This window comes from Cydia pomonella, chromosome 15 (genome assembly GCF_033807575.1).
Source record: "Cydia pomonella isolate Wapato2018A chromosome 15, ilCydPomo1, whole genome shotgun sequence".
In the NCBI taxonomy this organism is placed as follows: domain Eukaryota; kingdom Metazoa; phylum Arthropoda; class Insecta; order Lepidoptera; family Tortricidae; genus Cydia; species Cydia pomonella.
In genome coordinates this window covers 11,154,672-11,175,848 of record NC_084717.1, presented here as the reverse complement: position 1 = coordinate 11,175,848, position 21,177 = coordinate 11,154,672, and the positions used below count along the sequence as shown (strand labels likewise).

General features: G+C 42.3%; 1 protein-coding gene and 1 long non-coding RNA gene across 2 annotated transcripts; both read left to right on the top strand.

Moving 5' to 3' along the window:
- The first annotated feature begins 993 nt into the window (after positions 1 to 993).
- Positions 994 to 21,141, top strand: LOC133525831 (symplekin). The gene is made up of 13 exons (XM_061862233.1): positions 994 to 1,749; positions 1,893 to 2,086; positions 5,639 to 5,834; positions 6,241 to 6,422; positions 7,173 to 8,716; positions 9,525 to 9,773; positions 10,669 to 10,866; positions 12,634 to 12,740; positions 13,838 to 13,943; positions 14,817 to 14,935; positions 15,280 to 15,423; positions 15,799 to 15,942; positions 18,093 to 21,141. The coding sequence occupies exons 1-13, from the start codon at positions 1,705 to 1,707 to the stop codon at positions 18,195 to 18,197; spliced, it is 3,333 nt and encodes a 1,110-aa protein (XP_061718217.1). The 5' UTR covers positions 994 to 1,704; the 3' UTR covers positions 18,198 to 21,141.
- LOC133525844 (uncharacterized) lies at positions 16,692 to 17,083 on the top strand. The gene is made up of 3 exons (XR_009800642.1): positions 16,692 to 16,781; positions 16,837 to 16,892; positions 16,948 to 17,083. It is a non-coding gene; the product is annotated as an uncharacterized LOC133525844 (long non-coding RNA).
- Positions 21,142 to 21,177: the final 36 nt, after the last annotated feature.

Here is a 21,177-nt window from a genome sequence, read left to right as displayed (position 1 = left end):
CATCGTGTAGAGGAGCCTTAATGTGCTGCACCTGCACTCCATAACCCCGATTTCAAGATTTGAAATGTAAAAAAATACTTTGTCTCTAGGTACTTAATTGCCAAAAATGTTCAATGTTTGATATTTTTGCATATGAACCATTTTTTACATTTTAAATATTGTAAGCCACAGAACTATATCGAGATAGGAGAAAAGAGTTGATCGATTTGTAAGGGGACCGAGCGTGTAAGTAACTATGGAAGGTAGAAGCAAGGAACAGGGGCCTATACCGCGAAAATCGAAATTCATCAATTGTGGCCATTTTTCTCCGTCACTCTAATTACGTCTTAGTGAGAGTAAAAGAGAAAGATCCCCACAATTTGCGAATTTCAGTTTTCGCGGTAGGCCCCCAGAAACTCCTTAGGAAGAATGGTTGCAAATGTGTCCATCTGTCAGCTATAAACAATAGTTCCAAATCTCTCCAGAGGGCCTACCGCGAACCACGTTCGACGTGTTGCCTCCCTGTCACACTTACGTACGAATTTACAAGTGCGACAGAGAGGCAACACATCGAACGTGGTTCGCGGTAGGCCCTCTGAATAGCGCTAGAGTAGCTAAGAACGAAGTGAAGTGCGCTGTCTATGATTAGATTTTTTTCTCAAGTATTCTAGGTATTGTAGCGCCATCTATTTATGGTTTTTTGTCGGACACTTTTTGGGATAAATGGAGATTTTGTTCCCAGGAAAAAAAAACCCAGGAAAATACTCATTTCACAGGCAATTATGATATTCCTAGCGAAATTTTCGTAACGATATTTTATCAATTTCTATGAATTACACCCATTTGACAATTTCTTCAGTTCATTTTAGTGACAAGCCTGAAAAAAACGAAAATAATTACGAATTGTTGTCTCATTCACTTATAGACAAAAAGTAATAGAGTGTTGTGAATAAGGTACCTTTTACCAAGCTCTTATTTTTGCCAGGCTTCTCAAGGGACATACACTCTTTTCTTCTATCTATCAGATTTTTTAAATCTTTATTTATTTATTGAGGGTTTTTAAAACAAATGCCACCCTCATAGTGGCTCGCTAACAAAACTAAACCAGTTTAACTTTCACTATTTCTACGTGCAATGGAAGGTAGAGGCATCTACCTTCCATACTACGTGCTATGATGCCCATGAACATATCATAAAGGATGCTAGTATGCTATTGATTCTGCCGAGGTCATAGGAGATGACATTAAGCAAACGACGCTGTGCGGATCTATTAGATTTGTAAACGATGTGCTGGTTTTTGGTGAAACGGAAATTACTCTTTCTCGGGCCCGAAATCGAGTCTGATATCAGGCCTGATATTAACCAACTTAGCTTGATCTGACTCTATTAGCTTGAACGTACCCATGCAAAATTTAGTGGTAGCAACACTGAAACACTATACGTCAACTATCAGTGTATTAACCGACCAAATTAGAAATACCTCAACTATTGAGAAAAATAAATGTTTTATCTCTCTTGCGCTCATACTAACACTTATGGAAAACGTCAATACATTTTCTCACTAACAGTTTCATCACTCTTTGCAAAGTTATATATGAAACGTTGTTAATGTTAATACTGCTAGCGTACCTCGTACTTTAAAGTTGTATAATTATTGCAATAATATGCTTGCATTTATGCAATGAGATTGTTTTACTAAACTCAGAAGGCGCAAACACAGCCAAAATGCCTAAATTTAATCAAAACCCAAACTTAACCGCACAAAACCAGGTTCGTTTTGCAGTGTGAACTCGCCGGTGAAAGACCTCACTTTTCTTTCACTTGTATTCCATTGTTTTTGTATCGAATTCTTTTCTGTGAATACACTAATTGCATAATATACCATGTTTTATTATTCCCCGTTCCTTTTTCAGCTTATACAATGGATAAACGACGCTGGCATGTCGGATGGCAAGAAGAAAACGGATCTCTTAAGGAAGATTTTAGAGGTTCTGATACACCAGCTACCTCAAATGATTCCCGTGTACATGGAAAATATTCTAAGCTACATCAATGACAAAAACACTGAAGTAAAAAAGCAAGTTGTAACTTTCATAGAAGAAGTAAGGTGAGGGAGAATGTAGCATTATATACTTCGTTTTTAGCATTACATACAGGCCTGAATTTATGGATTCTTCTTCTTTTCCTTTGCCTTTATCCCATTATTTGGGGTCAGCTCTCCTCGTTCTCATAGTTAGTTAGTGCTTCTGGGCATTTTCCGCAAATCGACAACCATTGTGCCTATTTTGCGTGAAACGAGGTAGCGCTACTCTAACCAGCCCAGCTCCTCCACGAAGCCTAGCAAAGTTTTCAGGTTGCTAATTGCCTCTCCTAGTGTGCACGAATTCCCTAGGTATTTGTTCCTGTATACTTCTACCTGTTTGCAGTCTAGGAGAATATGTTTTGTTGTTTCTTCTTCTTCCATGCACGCTCTGCACATGGGGCTGTCTGTTTTACCCATATTGTGTAGGTGTTTGTTAAGTGTGTTATGTCCTGTAATTAATCCTACTATCCTACTATTTTACGTAGTTGGTGTCGAGGTGTTTTATTTATTTATTTATTTATTTATTTATTTAATCTTTATTGCACAAAAGAAAACCTTATAGTACAAAAGGCGGACTTAATGCCATGAGGCATTCTCTACCAGTCAACCTTTAGGCAAAGCAGAGAGATTGTGGGCGGTGCTACTTTAACAACAACAACCAAATATAATACAATAACATACCATACATACATAATACATACATACATAAATATACATACTTATATTTCTTATAATATATACATAAATAACGACAAAACATATAGAGCTTACCCATACATTATTATTTTTTCATTCTGCTAGCAAAGAAAGCACGTAAGGATTTTTTAAATGCAAACTTATTTTGAGCATTTTTGATGCCGTAGGGAAGTCCGTTCCAAAGACGGGCCGCCTGCACGGAAAACGAATTCGACATGAACCCAGTGCGGTGAAGAGGGATAGATAGAGACATATTGCCGGAAGAGCGAAGTTGACGGTCCCGGGTAACGCCGTAGTATTGAAATAGAGACTTAAGGTATTCAGGAGAATGAGGATCATTTAACACAGAAAAAAGAGTACACAACATGCGAACATTGCGTCGTTGACGAATGGGGAGCCAGCCGAGCTGGGAACGAAAAGATGAGACATGATCATATTTACGAAGGCAAGAAATGAAGCGAATGCAGTTATTGAGTAGAAATGAAGCGAATGCAGTTATTTTATGGTTTTATGTATTATGGTGAGCTTGTGGTTTAGTTCCGGTAGAAAATCTTTGGTCTGCCTGCATGTGTCCATTTCATTCCAGTATTTATTGTGCAGTTGTCTGTGATGTAGGTCTAGCTGGTTGTGTATATAGTATATTGGTAGGGGTATGATGGGCTCGGGTCCATATGCTGGCGTTTCTGAGCCTTTCCTGGCCAGTTCGTCCGCTGCATTGTTTCCTCTTGATCCACTATGCCCCTTTATCCATTGAATTGTTACTTTGTTGCCTTCTTTGCTCACTTCCGTGAGGCTTCAATGACATTCGAGTATGAGCTCTGAATTAATTTTGTCGCTGCATAGCGCTTGTAGTACTGATTTACTGTCTGACAGTATTAGTATATTTTCGTGTTTCACCTGTCGTCTTGTTATAGCATTGCAAGCTTCTATTATTCCCACACATTCAGCTTGGAATACCGTGTTATGTTCTCCCAGGGGTTTTGAGATGTGTATGTTCAGGTCCTCCGAGAAGACACCACATCCTGTCCCTTCAAATGTTTTTGAGCCGTCTGTGAATATTCTTAGGTTTGTTTGGTCTAGTCCTTCTTTAGGATCTCCTGTTAATGATATGGCGTATTCTTTCCAGAAGATCATAGTTTTTGGTGTTTTGTTGATGGGCGCCTCCAGCATGGGTAGTTTTGAGATCATATTTTCATAGATCTTGTGAGATGAGCTGAAGGATGTCCATAGGTTTAGCTTTTTCAACCGAAGAGCCGTGGCAGCCGCTTCTTTTTGTATATATATGTGTAATGGTAGGAGTCCTAGAATTATTTCTGGCGCCGCAGTCGGAGTAGTTCTCATACAGCCTGTCGCAGCTACACATGCTAGTCTTTGTGTTTTGTTTAGTTTGTCTATTACCGTGGTTAGCTGGGTGCAGGGCCACCATACGACCGAGCCATAGCTGATCATTGGCATTATTACCATTTTGTATAGCCACAGTATGATGTGAGGAGCAAGTCCCCATCTCTTGCCACCAGTATAAAAACCATCCTCCGGCATTGCCAAAAGGCTACTGTTGCTTTGTTTAGTTTATTGTCCAGGTGTTTGTTCCAGTTCAGTCTATCATCCAGGATTATGCCTAGGTATTTTACATCCTTTGAAAGTGTCAATCTTGTGCCAAAAAGGGTTGGCAGTTCGTATGTACCCAGTTTTCGTTTGTGTGTGAAGGGAATTGTGTCGGTCTTTCTCATGCGCCAGGATCGTCTGTCGGTTGACTGATCAGTTGTCTGTGGATTTAATTGGGCTCGTTCTAAATCCTTTGACACGGTGGACCACCATATAGCAGGCCGGCGACCTGCTCCTCTTTTGGTCTCCTGGAGGGCCAGCGCCTTTTTGACGACATGGTCGTCGTCGCGTCTCATAATATGTCCATACCACCTCAGCCTCTATACGGCGAGTTTCTCAGTGATGGGCGCTATTTTGAAACTTCCTCTGATGTGTTCATTTTACGTTACCCACTTTATCAAGTCTAGTTACTACTAGTCCGCGGCCCATCTCAGCATCTTCATTTCGTTGGTATGGACCTTCTGTTCGTGCACCTTTTTCAATGCCCAGCACTCAGCACCATATGTTAAGGCGGGTCTTATTGCCGTTTTATACACCTTGCCTTTAGTTTTGATCGGCATTCTTCGGTCACACAGAACACCTGTGAGATCTCGCCATGTTTGCCAAGCAACATTGAATCGGTGTGTGATCTCAGCCTCAATAGTAGCATCCGCAGAGAGCATTGACCTAAGGTATTTAAACTGGGGTACTTTTGGCAGAGGAGTTGCCTGCAGGTAAATGGTGCATGGATGTGTGGTGAATAGGCATTCCATGTGTTCAGTCAGTGTTGCTTCTGCTGATACGTATACCATTGCTTTCTAGTGCGTATCTCCATGCTTCCAGGGTTTCTTGCAAATGGTGTGAACACTTATCTACTAACACAACGTCATCGGCATACATTAAGCACCATGGCAGAGGTGATTGAATGTTCTTGGTGAGAAAGTCCATCACCGGGTTAAATAGTAGTGGACTTAGTGCAGATCCCTGTTGGACCCCTACGTTTACATCAAACTGTTCGTTGACTCCCGCCGGACTTCTGATCCTCGTACTTAGGTCGTCATACATGTCCTGGACTAAGCTGATGAGAGAGTCTGGTACCTACTCCTTGAGCTCTCATAGCTTGCCATTCGAGCTTTCTAGGCACGCGGTGAAATGCCTTCTCCAAGTCAATAAAGGCAAGGTATAGATCTCCACGATTGAAGAATGTATGGAATGCTGACATTTTTCGCTTGGAACTGGCCCGCGAGCCATAGTTTGGATAGCCCTGGCCTATAACATATTTATTTTATTTTTTAGTAAGATCCAACCTGAACACCTGCCCTCCATAGTAGGGAAGCTACGAATATCAATCATAGACACAGTGATTGCGGTGCAGAAGCGAGCCATCCAGGCGGCCAGTATTGTGTACCGGAACTCTCTGCTGTGGCTCTGTGAGAGTGATGCGCCATACACTGATAAGGAGCACGTGTGGGAGCAGCTTTCTGCTCTCAAGGTGAGGCATTTTTATAAGCATAAATGACTTTATTGTAAGTCTTGGTTACACTGAGAAACAGGCATTGTGGTTATCTTTTCAATCCAAATTTTTATTTATTTTTATTTACGGGGATCTAATGTATGGGGATATGGATGTTGTACCTATATACTGAAAATTGTGGGTAGATTTTAAAGGCGTAATGCCCATAGAACTCGATTTCCACCAGCTTGACTATTTCACACGTTTGAGCACTTATTCTACTCTTTCCAAACAGACTCTAATAGACTTTCTGTAATAAAAAGTAACTAATTAATGATAATAATGTCTATCACATAATGTATGTTAAGAGCACTTGAATTTATATTTTGTTTTATTTTATAATAATTATAAATAAAATAGGTAATATTGTGTATTGTTGCTCCAGCTCCTAGTCCTAAACATGATAGACAGCGACAATGAGGGTATCCGTACTCACTCCATCAAGTTCCTAGAAGAGGTGGTTCTGCTGCAAACGGCTGGAGAGCCGGCCGAAGGAGAGTTCAGTCTAGACAGACTGCCAGACAGCCTGACTTTTATCAAAAGGAGAGCTTTGGAAGAGGAGTCTGAGTGAGTACTTTTAACAACTATCACTAGATGGTGTTGCACTTAAATATACATGCCTAAAATTCCTATGTTATGCTTTTATTATTATTTATTTTAAACTTTATTGCACAAATACAAGTATCAGAAATTTGCTAAGGTGGATGCAGTGTGAAAAGAAAATGTTTCCCAAATTAAATACTAAGTATAATACTAATAGGCCAATATACAAAAATAATAGGTAATATATATATATATATATATATATAATACTTTTATAAACTACACAAATTATCTTATGTTTTTGTGCCTGTGATAACGCTCAGGCAAACCCAATTTTACGTTTCGATGTATTTTCCTATGAGTTTGCTTTTACTCATAACAGATGTTTGTAGAGTAGATTTTACCAATATCAAAGTATAGACTTTTAACATTATATTCTAAGACTGGGTTGACGAACTTAAAATTTTATGGTAGTATATCACCGGCAAGTTCAATTTTACATTTTAAAGTCATAAAGAGTATTAAAAATTCACGACCCCCCTTCCCCCGACCGACGATGAAATATACGACTACAAATTACAATACGAGATATAATAAAATAAGTGCTTCATCTCCTAAGCAAAATAGTGTGCCATCGATCCAGAAGTATTTATATAGGTACACGATGCCAAAATGTTAACATAATAAATGGTGCTATCTACAACACTGTCAAATCAAATTTTGGAAGACCATGTATTGACACTACAATATGGTGCTTTTCATTATCTATTTCAGGCATATCTTCACACTGTTGTTAAAGTTCCACAACTCCCAACACATCTCTAGCGTCAACCTAATGGCTTGCATGACGACTCTGTGTCTCATATCCAAGTTCCGACCGAAATACATGCCTCGGGTCGTACAAGCTCTCGGGGACCTGCACACAACGCTACCACCGACCCTGTCCCAGTCGCAAGTCAACTCTGTTAGGAAACATCTGAAGATGCTGCTAGTGAATCTAATAAAACATCCATCGTCAAATGATATGTTACCTCAATTAACCCAGCTTTTAATAGACATCGGAATGACCCAGCAAGAGATTAATAAAGCGGTTCCTAAAGAGAGAAGGAACAAGCGTTTGGGAGAAATTAAAACCGCGGACATCCCCACCAAGAGAATAAGAATCGATTCGCCTCAAAGCAACAGTCAAGGCAGCGACAGCAACAGCCGAAGCGATTTCAATTATGACGATGACAGCCAAACTAGTTTATCTAAACAACCACCCGTCACTGAAGATACGCTTTTCGAAGGGCTTGATAATGCAGAGAATGTAGTCAAACTTGTGACAGCTACGCTACTTAATAATCTACCAAGTGAAATGCCTAGCAGTTTTGTAACTTTGTACAAGCCCATACCAAATGCAGGCAGCAAAGTTCAGAAGAGATCTCTCGCTAAATTGATACATAGTCTCATCAAGGACGAATCTGCACCTGCACCCGTCCCCGTCCCGGCGCCCGTACCACCTGTCTCTGAAACCATTAAAATCCCGTTATTAAGAGATGATGAGGAAAAGATCACACTCAAGCAAGCAGTTGCCAAACTGCAACAGTCTACCAATGCTGACAGAGAAGCAGAGAAAATCATGGAAGAAACTAGGCAAGATTTCCTCAAAGAAGAAGAACGGAAAAATAAGGAAAAAGAAAAGGCGATTCCTCCGCAGACTCCCACAGTTCCTAAGTTAAAACAGAAGGTGAAGTTACTTAAACTGCAAGAGATCACTCGGCCGATACCAAAGGAAATAAAGGAGAGATTAATTCTACAAGCGGTAACTAGGATTCTTAACGCAGAGAAGGAAGCCGCGATAGGCGGAGCGTCGACTATACGCGGAAAGTTAATCACCATCTTTGCTTCAAGCTACACTCCAGAAATACGCGATCTAGTGCTCAATTACATCCTTGAGGACCCAGCCAACCGCATCGACTTAGCTCTGTCATGGTTGTACGAGGAATACGCTTTCATGCAAGGTTTTAGCCGGCACCCTGTGACTTTACAGCCGAAGATGCATGAGAAACATGATCAGAATTACAATCAGTTGCTGTGTGCGTTGATAACGCAGGTTTGTGAACGCGTGGAGCCAGTAGTTGAAGGCGCGAAGGATATGTTGCTGAGGAAGATATACTTGGAAGCCCCGCTGGTGACGGAGGAGTCGGTGGACTACTTGAAGCACCTGGTAGTGGAGAATAACATGCCCGTGCTGGCGCTGGAGATCTTGGAGGAGCTGTGTTTGTATAGAGCGCCCTGGGCGCATAAGTACGTGGCTGCACTCGTCTGTAATGTCAGTAAGTATCGTTGATTTGTTTTCATTGAATAATTGGACTTTTAAAAGTAGTAGTATTCAACCGATAACAATATTACCTTTTTTATACTACGTCAGTGGCAAACAAGCATACGGTCCGCCTGATGGTAAGAAGTCTCCGTAGCCTGCAACTCCAGAGGTGTTACATGCGCGGTGCCGACCCTAACATTCCGCATCCTCTTTGAGGTCTGGCAACCTTACTCACCGGCAGGAACACAACACCATGAGTAGGGTCTAGTGTTATTTGGTTGCGGATTTCTGTAAGGTGGAGGTACTTCCCCAGTTGGGCTCTGCTCTAGATCTGGAATGACATCCGCTGTGCTGTGTCCTACCACACAAAGCGAGATGACATTCAAAGTACCTATTACCTCTCTTAAAACCTACACTACTTATTTATTTAAATTAATAAAAAACATTTACAGCCTATTATTTCACTTGCAAGGTTATTTTAGTACTTAATGTTAATTTTTAAATGTCAAATCTTCCTAGCTAGTTCTAAACCTGTTCCTGCTGTTTTCTTGACCTAAAGATTAACCCTTTACCAGGCCAAAGGATATATATTTCCCACATGCGGCTCTTCAAACATGTGTTCTATTTTCGACGAGTAAGACTGACATTCGATTGTCATTTTTGAACTGTCAGCCTGGTAAAGGGTTAAGTATGTATTAGGTAATTTCAGTGACTACATAAAACTAAATGTTAGAGTAACATTGAGCTGATCTTATACCACTCCACACAAAAACAGTTAATTTTTCACACGGACTTATTAATAGTGGCACTATCTTTCCCAGTGAGTCAAAACGAAGAAATCCGTGACCTGGCACTCAATGCTACCCTCAAAATCTACGCCAGCAGCACGGAAGCGGTTAAAAAAGTGGTCGAAAAACACGCGCGTCTGTATCTCGGGTTCATCGCGATGCCGAACCCGCCTAGCGAGTTCGCAGCCGACCAGGCCCGTCACGGCGTACGACCCACGTGGACCGACGATCTGTACAAGACGTGCCTTAACTTAGCTATGGCGCTGTTTATGGATAATGAGGGTGAGTGTTAAAAGCATAAAATTGTAGTAATTCACCGAATCGCATTTCACCTCGATCTCATATTTAATTTTAGCATTGTGTCTCAATACTTTTTTTCTAGTGGCTATAAGTTTTAGTCGCATTTCACCTCGATCGTGCATTTAAATATCGCGTTGTGACTCAATCGTTTATTATTTTAGTCGTTATTAGTTTTAGCTAAGCTAATAGCTTTGTTGATTGACTTGTATTGTATAACTGTATGTCCATTTGGATACGATGTCAGCAGTTGGCCTTCCAGATGAATCAAATGTGCCTAGTGCTTTTCTCAAAGCTGATGCGGGCAAATAAGAAAGTCAATTTTTTGCAACGACAACACAGCGGCAGTCTCCGCTACATTTTTGATAGAAGGATACTTATCGTTAACGTGGACGCAAGTGAAATTTGCGGTAGAGTTTTCTTACTAAATAAGGCGGTTATCACCTTGATGCGGACGAGCAGGCCACTCCGATGTGCGATTGAGCGAAACAGCACTCTGCATGTGTATATAGTGATGTTCCGCTCGCACGCACACCGAGAGCGGCGTGCGGATCGGCTTTCAATTTAAAGACAGTTTTAGTACAAAAGTGTACCTAGTGTCTAATATAGTCTGTGATCGCGACATTCGCGACATGTCTCATATACTTTTTTTTTTAAATATACATTTACGCTTTTGTTATGTACACTATTATTGTTTTTTCAATTGTACATCGAAATTTAAAATTAGGAAACTATAGGTCTATAACGAAATCAATGTATAGCTATTAGCTCAGTTGCTCACATGTTTATTTTAAGACTGTTTGTTTCACAATAAATTAAAAAAAATGTCTCATCCGCTCCAATAGTAGACGTAAGGTGTTTAGTGTTTGTTTGCCCGCAGAGCTGATGATAGAGGTGGGCCGCGTGTACGGCGGCGCGCCGGCGGAGGGCAAGCGCGCCGCGCTGCGCGCCGCCGAGGCGCCCGCGCGCGCCGCCGCCGCCGCGGGCCGGCGCCGGGCCTTCCTCGCGCTGCTGGACGACTGCCCGCGCGGCGCCGACACGCTGCTGACCAGGCTGCTGCATATCTTCACTGAGAAGTGTGAGTATGCCTGGCGCCTGTTGTGTTACCTCTGTTAACCCCTCCTACACATACACGTACTTGTGCGGTACAACGTAGCGAGCCAAGTCTACCGTCACGGGTGTCTCAGGGTCCTAAAGAATAAATTCGGCCTGGCTAGTCAATTATATCTTTTCATTTTGGTTGTTGTATTTTAAGGCTTGTAGTTTTTGTTTGGTTTTGTTTAGGCTAAATTTAAGATTTTTTACATATGTAGTATTAGCAGTGGGGCGACACTTGACGTCCCTTTGCGTGCACAACCACAGATACGATAATGACATGAATTTTAAAAACTTTAAATAGCCGAAAGGGATAATGCCATACGTTAGAGAGGAACAGCATGATTCGTCCCTGAATATTCACTGGTATTAACAATTTGTGTTTGCCTATAATTGGATGAATACTCCAACTATAGTAGTCTCTGTTTTTGGACCCGGGTACGTCCTTAAACTACGTCCAAAAGAGAGGTATGGGCATTGTGAATTTCATCTCGCTTTGTGTGGTAGGGCACAGCCAGTGGATGTCATTCCAGATCTAGAGCAGAGCCCAACTGGGGAAGTACCCCCACCTTACAGAAAACCGCAGCCAAATAACAATAGACCCTACTCATAGTGTTGTGTTCCTGCCGGTGAGTAAGGTTGCCAGAGCTCAACGAGGGGGGGCGGGTTTAGGGTCGGCAACGCGCATGTAACTCCTCTGGAGTTGCAGGCGTACATAGGCTACGGAGACTGCTTACCATCAGGTGGGCCGTATGCTTGTTTGCCACCGAAGTAGTATATAAAAAAAATATATGATTTTTGTGGTTATTATTTAAGTCCATTTGTATTTATATTACACCTGTTGGCAAACCTTAATAAATAAATAAAATAAGAGCCCGCTTAAGAAACATAAATTGCAATGAAATCATTGAGGAGGACTATAACCTCTATTCTTGTGCAAGCTAGTCCGACTATTTATATGTTTATAGGTATATCGGTTATTGTGGTATACTCGTAAGGTGTGCGATGAAGAGTTACTGTTGTTATGATCCTCATAAAACCGCTATCGAAAGAAATGGACGCTTCTAGGTATACCAGAGTTATGTAGGTACCTTTTAATGGCTTAGTGAAAGCAAAAACCATAATATCCCGTAGCGATACACGAAAATCGTCTTCCCTAACTTTTTAATAAAACAAATTGGATTTTTTTTTTTTTTGGAAAAAGGCTACATCTAGCGACTAAAACTTCAATTATAACGAGTAAAAATATCTCTATCAAGGCTCAAGAGCTTCTTATCGACCAGAAGACCACTAAATTAGGGTACTAAAAAGCCACAAAAGAAAAAACAATATAAAGCCCGACCAGAAATATATGATCATTGTCAAGAGGGTGCTGTTATTCTCATGTATGGTGACAGTCCAGTTTAGTATGAAAAATTTAGTTTCAATAAAATTCTGCAATATGGCGCGTGATCATATATTACTGGTCCGGTTTTAGTTGAATATTAGTTGGTCGTAAGTGTATACCTAAGTTTATTTAATAATACTAAATGTAACTACCGTACACAAGATACACATTCCTTCGACTAATAATTCGCACCTCAACTCAAGTATAGATCCTGCATAACGCTGCTAATATGCAGCGTTATGCAGGATCTATGCTAGATGTGTTATAATATTTATAATGTGTACAACAAATCAATATTATTATAGAGCTACCTTTTGTTTTTCCCCAGAATTGGACTTGATCGTTAAGTATTTTTATTCGCAGGCCCGCCCACACAGGAACTGGTATCGCGCGTGCGTGCGCTGTACGCCACGCGCGTTTCCGACGTGCGTTTCCTCATACCCGTGCTCAACGGGCTCTCCAAGAAGGAGGTTAGTGTTGGCTATGTGCGAGAATATACAAACGAAGACAACGCACCACGCATAGATGGTAGGATCCTATAGATGTCCTATACCGCATGCGCCCGTGAACCGAACCGAAACAGAACATACGGAATGCGACAAAATTAAAAACACGTTTTAAAATTCCTGACGACGAATCATAAACAACCTTCGTAATTTGGTCGCGTTATTTGTTGCCAACCGTAAACCATACAAAAATTTACGGTAGGGAATAAAAAAAAATGAGACTGAGACTGTCCTTGTCACAATCTCATTTTTTTATATTTATATAGCGCTTTCTCTGCAACTCCTGGAAGTTCCATAAGTGCATCTCGATCAGCCCCTCCCCTATTTCATCTCTATATTATTCACCCTCTATGGCACGACGTGAGAAGAATAAAGACAGCTGTCAACGGTCAGACAAGTAATGCGACATATTCGTCAGTGCGGCGGCACCGTCATGCAAATGGACAGCCAATAACTTTACCCCTTTAACACATTCACTGCCAGACAAAAAACGGCGCACTACCCCAGAAACCGGTGGTCTATAGCTGCGTACAAAACAACCCGCCCAGCGGGTTGTCCGGCATCTGAACAAAGTTCACGAGCGCCCATCAGGTGGGTTCCCGGCAGTGAATGTGTTAAGAGGAAAGCGGACGACCGAAGCGGTCGGTATTCAAACGTGGTCCCCATTTTCCTCTCTGGATCTGGATTGTGGAATATATTTTTACATAATTTGATGTACCATAACTATGCCCCTTCGTTTGACTTTTTACGATTTTTTGTCTATCATAATTATTAGCAGCGATAAGATTCCATATATTTTTTTAATTGCTCTTGACTCTTATAGTAATTTAAAAAATCGAAAAAAATTAAAGGAAGGGGCATAGCTGTGGTTGATATACGTCAAATTGTACGGGAAGGCGATTGCGTGTAGTCATCCACTTTCGTCTTAGAGTCCTTTCATGGATTTTGTACCATATTCATTCGTTCGTGCCACATTCAGGGGCCGTATGTCTTACTGACGTCTTCACAAATCGTTTATCTCACTACACATGTTTTAATGTGTTTCTTATGTTTGTCCATAGATTATAGCTGCGTTGCCAAAGTTAATAAAGCTGAACCCGATGGTTGTGAAAGAGGTGTTTAACAAGTTGCTCGGACTGCAGAACCCTAACGAGGAAGTTTTACCAGGTAATTGAAGCTTATTTTACTGGATAACTCCAGGTAATGTCAGTCAAAAATACCTATTTTTTAAAGATTCTGAAAATATCGATACGGACAAAGTGTCAAAAATATGTATACACGTACACATATAATATTAAGGTAGTGTATACATGTTTTTGGCACTTTGTTCGTATCGATATTTTCAGACGTGACTATTCCATTAATTAATATCATTATCTTGGGATCACTCATTAAGCTTTAATTTCTTCAATGTAATGTTGTGTTTTATTTTTAATTTTAAGCTATGTTCAACACAATATTTTATGAATGAATATATACATCGTGTCATTCACGAAGACGCGTGCCTTGACTCGTAATGTCATGTCATTAAAGGTTAGATTTGACAAGTCTGCGCGTCATCGTGGATGACACGAACTATACCTACCAACATATTTTGTGACACTTAGGCAACATCGATATTTTTGACCTTAGCTGACTCTACCTATAGTAAATATTCATTACTTATATATATAAACTTTGATATTGAATACTGTTGTTTTCAGCTTATTATGTTTGTAAGTAAAAGTGTTACGCTTCACTAGCGAATTCGTTTAAATTCTCATACAACAAATAAATAATATTATTCTGCGTTTTCATATAGATCAGAAAATATTAAGAATATGAAGAGTTTTAAAGGTAATAATACACAAAAATGGCAGTCTACAGGTTCCAGATTATTCACCTGTACTCTACATATCGTAATATTATTACTACGTAAGAGTTTCCTTTCTCAAAGTCTGACAGAGCCCATTGCGGAATTTACAAGCGGAATGAAGAGATCCTATATTAAAAAATATAAAGTGTAATTTTACGGAATATATTAACAAAATAATGTTACAGTTTCACCGGCGGAGTTGCTGATAGCACTACACCTGATCGACCCCGGCGTGGTGGACCTCAAATACATCATCAAAGCTACCGCGCTGTGCTTCGCGGAGAAGCAAGTTTTCACACAGGAGGTAATGTATCTCTTGTCAACCAGATTCTCCAAACTATGGCCCGCGGATCAGGTCTCCAAGCCTGCCGATCCGATAAAAAGTTTGGAGACCGCTGCCATCAAGAAACTGGCACATACTTCATACAAGTGTATACAGGTTTTTAAAGGGAGGACTGTAGGGAGGCACGCACTGTATGTAGCTAAGCTCTGGTACTAAACTGACTTCGATTGGCATATTTATTCCTTTTGTACGAATATGACAGATCAGCTTAACAAATCAAAGTAATTGAACTGTATTGGGATATAAAATCAAGGCTTAGTTTGCCACGAACGTGGTATAAAAGTAATAAGCCCAAATTGTTTCAGGTGCTGGCAATAGTGCTGCAGCAACTAATCGAAGAGACAGACATACCGGTGCTGCTCATGCGGACAGTGCTGCAAGCGCTTACACTGCACCCGTCGCTGCAGCCGCTCGTGCTCAACATACTGCAACTGCTGATTGAGAAGGAGGTAATAGAAAATATACCCGATTTTTTCCGCAAATTTCTGAAACTTCCGTCCATCGTTTTGTTTATATAATAATAATAATAAATAATAATAAATTCTTTTATTTCAGATACATGCGATCCATAATTACACAATCATTAATATTATAGCAATTTTGATAAAATTATATACCTATATATTCATCGGACAGATTACTCGATTAATGTATAGATTTGAGCCACCCAACTTGTTGTCGCCAACGTATTGTCGAGTCAACTTTTCGCGGACGTCACATCGCAACAGCAAAGAGATAAAAAATAGTGGATTCATTTTGAAAATGTATAAAAAATAAATAGGTTGTGTGTTGTCTAGCATTCTAATCGTAAAGTTTTCAATCAGGTGTGGAACAACAAAGTAGCGTGGGAAGGCTGGGTGAAGTGTTGCGAGCGCACGCTGCCGGGCTCGGCCGCCGTGCTGCTGGCGCTGCCGCCGCAGCCGGCGGCGCTGGCCGCGCAGGTGCCCGGCCTGCGGGCCGTGCTGCAGGTACGTACTGCAACGAGGCGGGGGCAGTGTTGCTCGGCCTGCGGGCCGTGCTGCAGGTACGTACTGCAACGAGGCGGGGGCAGTGTTGCTCGGCCTGCGGGCCGTGCTGCAGGTACGTACTGCAACGAGGCGGGGGCAGTGTTGCTCGGCCTGCGGGCCGTGCTGCAGGTACGTACTGCAACGAGGCGGGGGCAGTGTTGCTCGGCCTGCGGGCCGTGCTGCAGGTACGTACTGCAACGAGGCGGGGGCAGTGTTGCTCGGCCTGCGGGCCGTGCTGCAGGTACGTACTGCAACGAGGCGGGGGCAGTGTTGCTCGGCCTGCGGGCCGTGCTGCAGGTACGTACTGCAACGAGGCGGGGGCAGTGTTGCTCGGCCTGCGGGCCGTGCTGCAGGTACGTACTGCAACGAGGCGGGGGCAGTGTTGCTCGGCCTGCGGGCCGTGCTGCAGGTACGTACTGCAACGAGGCGGGGGCAGTGTTGCTCGGCCTGCGGGCCGTGCTGCAGGTACGTACTGCAACGAGGCGGGGCAGTCTTGCTCGGCCTGCGGGCCGTGCTGCAGGTACGTACTGCAACGAGGCGGGGGCAGTGTTGCTCGGCCTGCGGGCCGTGCTGCAGGTACGTACTGCAACGAGGCGGGGGCAGTGTTGCTCGGCCTGCGGGCCGTGCTGCAGGTACGTACTGCAACGAGGCGGGGGCAGTGTTGCTCGGCCTGCGGGCCGTGCTGCAGGTACGTACTGCAACGAGGCGGGGGCAGTGTTGCTCGGCCTGCGGGCCGTGCTGCAGGTACGTACTGCAACGAGGCGGGGGCAGTGTTGCTCGGCCTGCGGGCCGTGCTGCAGGTACGTACTGCAACGAGGCGGGGCAGTCTTGCTCGGCCTGCGGGCCGTGCTGCAGGTACGTACTGCAACGAGGCGGGGGCAGTGTTGCTCGGCCTGCGGGCCGTGCTGCAGGTACGTACTGCAACGAGGCGGGGCAGTCTTGCTCGGCCTGCGGGCCGTGCTGCAGGTACGTACTGCAACGAGGCGGGGGCAGTGTTGCTCGGCCTGCGGGCCGTGCTGCAGGTACGTACTGCAACGAGGCGGGGGCAGTGTTGCTCGGCCTGCGGGCCGTGCTGCAGGTACGTACTGCAACGAGGCGGGGGCAGTGTTGCTCGTCCTGCGGGCCGTGCTGCAGGTACGTACAGCAACAAGGCGGGGGCAGTGTTGCCCGGCCTGCGGGCCGTGCTGCAGGTACGTACAGCAACAAGGCGGGGGAAGTGTTGCTCGGCCTGCGGGCCGTGCTGCAGGTACGTACAGCAACAAGGCGGGGGAAGTGTTGCTCGGCCTGCGGGCCGTGCTGCAGGTACGTACAGCAACAAGGCGGGGGAAGTGTTGATCGGCCTGCGGGCCGTGCTGCAGGTACGTACAGCAACAAGGTTTAATAAACCTTTGACCGCCAAAAACGTCAAGCGACCCGCGCGGCTACAGCCCAATGGCAACCTTCGTGCATTGTGACAAGGTTAACGACAACGTACCGAACACAATGGTTATATCCGATTATTCTAGCCGAGTCAGATCTAAACCAGTTACAACCATCAACAGTTTGGGGTAACAAAGTTAAAACTAACGTCTTTACTGGAACTATGTAACCTCTTTTCTAAAGTTTTCTAAGCTATTAAAACTACACGACAAATCTTTGGACTTTCTTAAATAATTACAAACTCTTTTTTCGCCATGACCACTCTTGGGTGTCCGCTAGCGAGGGCGGGTGCACGGAGCGAGCACACGCACGCGGGTGCCATTGTAGGTAAAATCACTCACCCACTCCGTGCAGCCGCGCCAGCTAACATACGCCCTTATGATATCCAATTGCTACTTACCGAAGAGACTGAGACCGTGATCCAATATTAAAAATTATTGAAAATAATAGTAATAAAACTTGTTTACTCACTTTTCAGCGTCGGAGTAAGTACTTAGAGAATTAATAAAACCAAGCTTCCTAATTCGAAATAATTTAAGATATTCAAAAAGACATTTTGTACTGAATTTTAAATTAATAAAATAAAGCTCTAAGTAAAAAACTAAATACTTGGGAATTAAGATTGTGAATGTCACAAGACCCGTCATCCACAAAATGTATTTTTCATCAAAAAGTCACGTTTTTCCCTGCAGGAACATCAGTACCCGCCAGTGCCTCCACCAGGAAATCCTCACGGAAACCCTCTAGGAAACCCGCTGGGAAATCCCCTGGAACCACTCCCCCCCGGGATGGAATGACCCCGCCCCTCGACTAGCGACACACTATAAGTGAAACGTGTATAAATGCTCAAAAGTCTATACATATTACCATATGGGATTTCATTGGAAAATTCGACAGCTAAACAATATTAATAATTATAGCCCTTATTTTAAGCCCGGGAAGTCACCACACTTCCCTGAGAAAAACGGGGCCATTAATTTCTTAAAAGGACCATTGGGGTATAGGGTGAACTCTGCTCGCCATGCTAATTTTCAGATGAGCTGTCCTGGGACAGTGATGAGCACTCTGGCGTAAAATATACCTAATATGGAAAGGTGCAGGCGCCGTGATACAGGGCGGTTTCAAACTAGCGTATTTATTCTGCGCGTATACGGTATGTCGTTTCGGCGTTACGAGCTTACACGCGCGTTACTTTTCCCTACATTTGATCTAAACGCGCGTACGCTCGTATAAAACGCTAGTCTAATACCGCCCTAAGAGTAAAAGTTTGTATCTTACACAGATAAATGTAGTCACAACTTACACAGACAATTTTTTTTTTCAGAATTGGTCATTTTAAGTTGTCCCGAGTTGTATCTAAGTTATATCTAAATATAGCATTCCTATAAAGTATGACCTGCGTAATTTGTGGGTGACCCCCGGGCCCGTTTATAATATAAACTGCTGCCGTTAATCATACAGTCCAGCCGGGCTAGCACATGATTGGTGCGACAGAATCTCGCGGCGAGATAGACTAGGGACACCCGTCCCTCTTTAATTAACATAGTAGAAAAAGACGGGTAATCTAGATAGACGAGATCGTCGCGAGATACTGTCGCGCCAATCATGTGCTTGTGGCCTACTGACAAACTTATTATAGTTAAAATCCGTTATTATTCGTTTGTTTACATCAATCATTTTGTCATTATGTTTGTCAGAATAAGACACCTATTTTACTAAATATTCATTTTCAGTTTGATGAATAAGAGGGAAAGTGAATATGAGCCGACAGACTTGTTTTAAGGTTTGATTTAGCACATCAGCATTACACTGTAGTTTTCTTCGTTAAAAGTTACATCTATGGGTACATTATACCTTTTCAAAAGATGTAGCGGATCTTTAAAATAAACCACAGTAACATATTGGCGTTTATATTTGACAAAAACATTCGTTCCTCGGACATACTCGCAGAGTTGGGCACAATTAATCCGTTAATGCGTAACTAAAATTGCGTTTTTTATATTGTTGCGATAGTGATCTACTTACATTAATTGTTAGTTTGAATTTTGTAAGTTAACAGGTTATAAAAAACAAACCCGGCCAAGAACGTGTCGGGCCACGCTCAGTGTAGGGTTCCGTATATGCCCGTCCGTTACAACTTACAACACAACATCATGTAAAGCCCATGACGCCTTTCAATTATCTCCCCGTATTGTGACAGAGACGGGCAAATACGTACCCTACACTTTTTTTACGCAAGTATCGTAACGTAAAAAATGCAATTTTAGTTACGCGTTAACGGATTAACGGTGCCAGCGGATTAGCTTGGTCGCAGTCTAGCGATATTGTAATCTAACCTCGTAAGGCGGCCATACAAAATTTTCATATTTTTAATTTGAACGGAAACTAGAGCGTGCGGGCGTTCAAGACTCCGTTTGCCTCAGCATTGCTCCGAGCAATTATTAGGGTTGGCAAAACTTGACGTTCCTTTGCGTGCACAACCACAGATAAGATATTTATATGAATTTTGCCAGGTTTACCATTGAATTGCAATATTATTTAAAAGACGTTTCAAGTTTTTTCATTTCATCGACAAGTCATTGCGTCGAGGAATCGATACTAGGTAATTTGAACGGAGGTCTTTTAATTGGTAGTTGGCTTATTTCAATAAAATTCATGTCACGGCTTTTCATTTCAGGTTTTTTTTAATTCATTTTTTTTTTCATGTAATGTGTGGCTTTTCTGGTCACAGTTCGTTTTCTTGGGGGTCGCAATTCTAACCTAACCCACTTTTGGCAACAGTTCGTTTTCTTGGGGGGTCGCAGTTCTAACCTAACCCACTTCTGGCAACAGTTCGTTTTCTTGGGGGTCGCAGTTCTAACCTAACCCACTTCTGGCAACAGTTCGTTTTCTTGGGGGTCGCAGTTTTAACCTAACCTAACCCACTTCTGGCAACAGTTCGTTTTCTTGGGGGTCGCAGTTTTAACCTAACCTAACCACTTCTGGCAACAGTTTTTTTCTTGGGGGACGCAGTTCTAACATAACCTAACCCACTTCTGGCAACAGTTCGTTTTCTTTGGGGTCGTAGTTCTAACCTAACCTAACCCACTTCTGGCAACGTCGAAGAAATGAATTCCAATGTTTTGTAATTTTGCTAATTATGATAATTTGAAACAATAAGTAATATTCGTTAAATACTATTTCTACGTAGTAAGATAAATTTTAATAAATAGTAGTTGGAATAAAATAACGCCAAACAATATTACTAGTACTAAAGTTTCGATGAATCGTTGTCGATGAAAAGGTTGTCGACAAAACAAGGGTACACCATTTTGACAACCCTAAATAGCCGAAAGGGATTGTTCCATACATTAGAAAGGGACAACATGATTCGGCCCTGAATCGCTGTCAAACCTCGGTTTTGTAGGAAGTTTCCTTCTGTACGGTGGTACTATTATTTATTGTGTGGTTGTATAGTACATTGGGATGAATTTCTTCGTTTGAGAAAGCACTAAAGCACTTCTTTATTTGGTTTATGAAATGTTCTTTAGATTGAAATGGAGTGTACATTGTAATGCACATTGGGTCTTACGAGATAAATCGGTCCGAGATGTTTAACGGTTTTCAATTTTAAACTTGACCAAACCTGTTTTCTCGTGACCCTTGTTAAATGTTTCACTAATGGATTTGTATGTTTTTCAACAAACTTAATTGAAATAAATAATTGTTTGTAAATATTTATAAATAAAAAGTATTTTGAAATTCGTCTTTTATTTTAACTCGTGTTTAAGGTTTATG